Source organism: Ceratosolen solmsi, unplaced genomic scaffold, assembly GCF_000503995.2.
Source record: "Ceratosolen solmsi marchali unplaced genomic scaffold, CerSol_1.0 scaffold1, whole genome shotgun sequence".
Classification (NCBI taxonomy): domain Eukaryota; kingdom Metazoa; phylum Arthropoda; class Insecta; order Hymenoptera; family Agaonidae; genus Ceratosolen; species Ceratosolen solmsi.
In genome coordinates, this window is record NW_011948415.1 from 11,669,053 (window position 1) to 11,672,862 (window position 3,810).

At 48.1% G+C, this 3,810-nt stretch overlaps 1 protein-coding gene across 1 annotated transcript; it reads right to left on the reverse strand.

The window, feature by feature from the left end:
* Nucleotides 1–338: 338 nt before the first annotated feature.
* On the reverse strand, nt 339–1,402 carry LOC105368854 (uncharacterized). Its single transcript, XM_011507983.1, has 2 exons — nt 1,131–1,402; nt 339–571 (listed from the first exon to the last, which is right to left on the reverse strand). The coding sequence occupies exons 1-2, from the start codon at nt 1,345–1,347 to the stop codon at nt 354–356; spliced, it is 435 nt and encodes a 144-aa protein (XP_011506285.1). The 5' UTR covers nt 1,348–1,402; the 3' UTR covers nt 339–353.
* Nucleotides 1,403–3,810: the final 2,408 nt, after the last annotated feature.

Sequence of the window (3,810 nt, forward strand, 5' to 3'; positions counted from 1 at the left end):
ATTTACTTATTCATTTATTCTCGTAACGCCCTTAAAACTATTAATTTATCAACGCAACTAACATCACTATTTTCAGTGCATCACTTGTCTGTACGATACGTAAGATTATTAATACACGTGCACATGCATATACATGTATATATATATATATATATATATATATATATGATGGAATAGTGCTTCAGGTGGATGCATCGGTATTCTTGGGCACGTTGAACTTGTCGTTTTTGGCCAGCGAGGTAATCCGATTGAGGAGCGGCGCTATGAGATTTGATATGCGCAGAACAGGCCTAGAACATGTTTAAGTTGAAAAATACGTCGTGCTAGAAAGGAAGTAGGAGGGCCAGTTAGAGTTAAGTTTCATCGTACTTGTGAGCCATGTGCGCGTGATCCTGCTGAGTTGATTTGAGCGCCTCTACTTTGTCGTCCTTCGCTTTTGGCGCATAATCCTTCTCTAGCTTCGGCTTCGGTTTGCCGCTCTCCGAGAACAACGAAGTAAAGTTCGGCTCGAGTGCTGCGCCGGCCAATAAGAGACTGTCCGCAGGGGCTAAGATGAACACCAAACCGTCAACTGAAAATTATTGGAAAATTGTATTTTTATTTTTTTTTTTTTATTTAATGCAGAGCTTATAATGAGAGAGAGAGAGAGAGAGAAAAGGTTTTTATGATCAGGTCCATTGTATCAATGTATAATTTGATCTATAAAAATCTTTTCTTTGACTTTGAAAGGGAGCAGCAAAAGATACAAAATGACTCGAGCGTGTGCGCGTCAGAGAGAGTATATGATTTATTATATCATCTTCCGTGCGTCTATGCGTGCGTGCGTGCGTGCGTGCGTGTCGATAAGATCGGGCCAGATTTGAAATTAGCGAAGCACTATAACTAGCCAACAAAGGGTCAGACATTATCATCGCAACGCACTCGAGCTTGCCAATTGAAATGCGCGTGCAGAGAGAGAGAGAGAGAGAGAGAGAGAGAGAAGCGATTAAAAGTTCCCGTGGCAATATCGTGCGATCCATTTTAATTGGGGAAGAAGCGGGAGGGAGATTAATAGCGGAAATGCCATTATTAGCCGCGAGACGTCGGCTTTTCTCGCCCCGGCGGCGGCACACTCCACGTATCATACGAACCCTTGACTCTGTAATTTTCCGTGCCGTTCTGGCGCTGGTCGTAATGGTCGCTCGACAGCTCCTTCTTCGAATCGGCCTCCGGGTTATCGTTGTAGCCGGGCTTCGACTCTCGCTCGCGGGAATGCTGCAGCAGGGGATTCGCCTCGAGGCCCATCACCAGCAGCGCGTTCACCAAGATAAGCGCCTTGAAGACGCGCATGTTGATGCACACCTCCATCTTATCGATACTCGACTCGGGCGGATCTGCAATCGCTGTCTGTTAATCGCGTCGTTGAGCTATTTATCGATCGATCGAGCTCGTCTACACGTCGCTGTGTCGATTTCGTGATACCCGGTTTGCGCTTTGATAAATATCGTCATCCGGCATTCAGCATCCGGGAAAAATAATTGATTATGGGAATTTAATGGTAAGCTTTTAAAATAAATTATCGAGTGTATATTGGTACTTTATGGTTGTCGATTGTTGGGATTCGAGTCGACTGGGACATCCGTTGATATATTATTTCATAAAGGAAGCTTTCGTGAAGGAGGCCGTTTCGTAAGATTTTTATCACCGGACAATGACACGCCGTTTGCAAATGGCTGCTTTTTTCGATAGATCGAATGTGTTATTGCGTCACTACATGCAAGTCCAAAGAGCTTTTTACTTTTGCCAAGAGTAACAAATAGGTCGAGACTTTGTCAAGAGCTTTTACGAACGCACAATTCATAAAGCCATCCATTAATGTAAATGTTTTATTAATATTCAGTAGGGATGTTGTATTTTGCTTTTATCGTCGTCGTCGTCGTTGTTGTTGTTGTGATTTTATGCAATTGAGAAATTGGATCGTTTGGATTTTTCCAACTAACTTAATATCAAATAATCAAGTTCAACGGCACAATTAATCGTGTAAAATTAATTCATCGTGAATTTGAAAGGAACTTATTTCATTAATATCTCTTCCAATGACCGCCCTCTTTCAATGACCAATGTAAGGTTGTAAGTGTGTCGGTCTGCGATCGAATTTCACTTTAGACGAAGATCGACTTTTACATCGACGCTTTTTCCGACTTTTACGTCGACAATGACGTAAAGCTTCATCGATACATTTTCTGTCCAACGTCAGACCCGAGATGGTTAGTTTCAATTCGACATTTCATTGGCGAAAGTAGAATATTGCACGAGTCTTGCCCGGGACAAATAATAATGAAATTGAAATTTTAAAGGTGTTGGAGATTTTTATTGTCCATTCGTTCCGAATTTAGCGATCGTTTTCCAGATCATCTACCTTGCCGTGCCAATAACAAGGGAGCGGCGAGGAATTAACGATGGCGTCGATCAGATCGTTTACCAGATACTATCGTAACGATTATATAACGAAGTATGAAGATTGCCGGTTATGGTGACCGTCGGCGGTGGCGGGGGTAAGTAATGGTAGCCCACGTAATCCAATGATGCGGCGCTCAACGAATTGGAAAACACGATGGCGGAAATACGAGGCTACGAAGAGTGTCTTCTCTAATCTCATCGACACGATGTTCCTCCAGGTTAAGTAATCCCCTTAACGAGCTCCTCGCCAGGAGCTGCTCGCTGGCCAAAGAGAACCACACAATGGACTCCCGACCTCGAAAATTCAAACTGACGCGCTTACAATGGCACATCACCATACGTACCACGAAGATGCTGAGAGTTCGGTTTTCCTCCTCCGGGTCGTCTTGCCGGCTCGGGACTCGTCGCTACTTTACTGCTCGCGCGCCCGAGACCCGCGCGGTCCTCGTCGCTCTCGTCCCCCTACCTTGGCACTCAAGTTCAAGGACCCGGGGACCTCGGTTGGACTGAGGTCTCGGCGAGTGGGAGGGGGTTTAAGTGTAGAATGAGGAGGACGCGGCGATTGTTGTAGGGGAAGGGGAGGCGCGGGCGCCATCTCGTCCTTTGGACGCGCGGGATCGTCGAAAGGTAAGCTTGCGCCAAGCTACCGTTATATCCGAATTTCCAGCCACGCCTTTTGATCGGCGATCGCCGAGGATGGCCGATCGATGATACAGCGGGAGAGCGGGGCCTAGACGTAGCTTCGAGCGCCAATCGGTCCCGGGGCCGTGCTTCGGGTATCTTCCTCGGCCCGGGGTGCATTGAACCCCGGTCGCGCGTTTCCCAGCGCCTCTTGTTATCGCGATACGATTTAGCGGAGCTCGCGCGGGGCCGGCGGAGGCCGTTGACCCACGACTTTCGAGCTCGCCAATCCTAGAGCTTGCGCCTCCTCGTCTCGACACCTCGTCGGGGGATAACGACCGAGTCGCCCACGCTCTCGTTGTGATTTCCGGGATGATTGGGGCCGTGAGCGCAGCGCGGCCATTTAGAGATGCGCCGCGAGCACCCATCGTGTACAGAGCCCTTTGTCGCCTCGACTCGGCCTCGACCGTCTCCTCCTCGTCGGTCCCCTATACATTTACTCTCCTCGCAAGTGGCGTTCTGCTTCTCCACCGACTCCCCCAACCCTACGAGATTATCGCTCATCGCTCATCGTTATCGATAGATAGCTAGCTCCTACGTTCGGGCAATCGAGACGGCTGTAAAGGCTGTAAAGGGTTTCGAGATGAATTGTGGAATGTTGGAGGCAGGGGGGTGGGGAGACGGAGGGCGTCTCGAAGGAAAGGTCACTCGTAGGTGCGGGACGTTTATAGGATTCGGCATCTCCGAGAG

What these genes read in the sequence shown, in the direction of transcription:
- LOC105368854 (XM_011507983.1), bottom strand. Translation starts at nt 1,347, where the DNA reads ATGGAGGTGTGCATCAACATGCGCGTCTTCAAGGCGCTTATCTTGGTG. An exon ending in GGAAAATTACAGAGTCAAGG is followed by an intron (nt 572 to 1,130) that starts GTTCGTATGATA and finishes AATAATTTTCAG; the next exon opens with TTGACGGTTTGGTGTTCATC.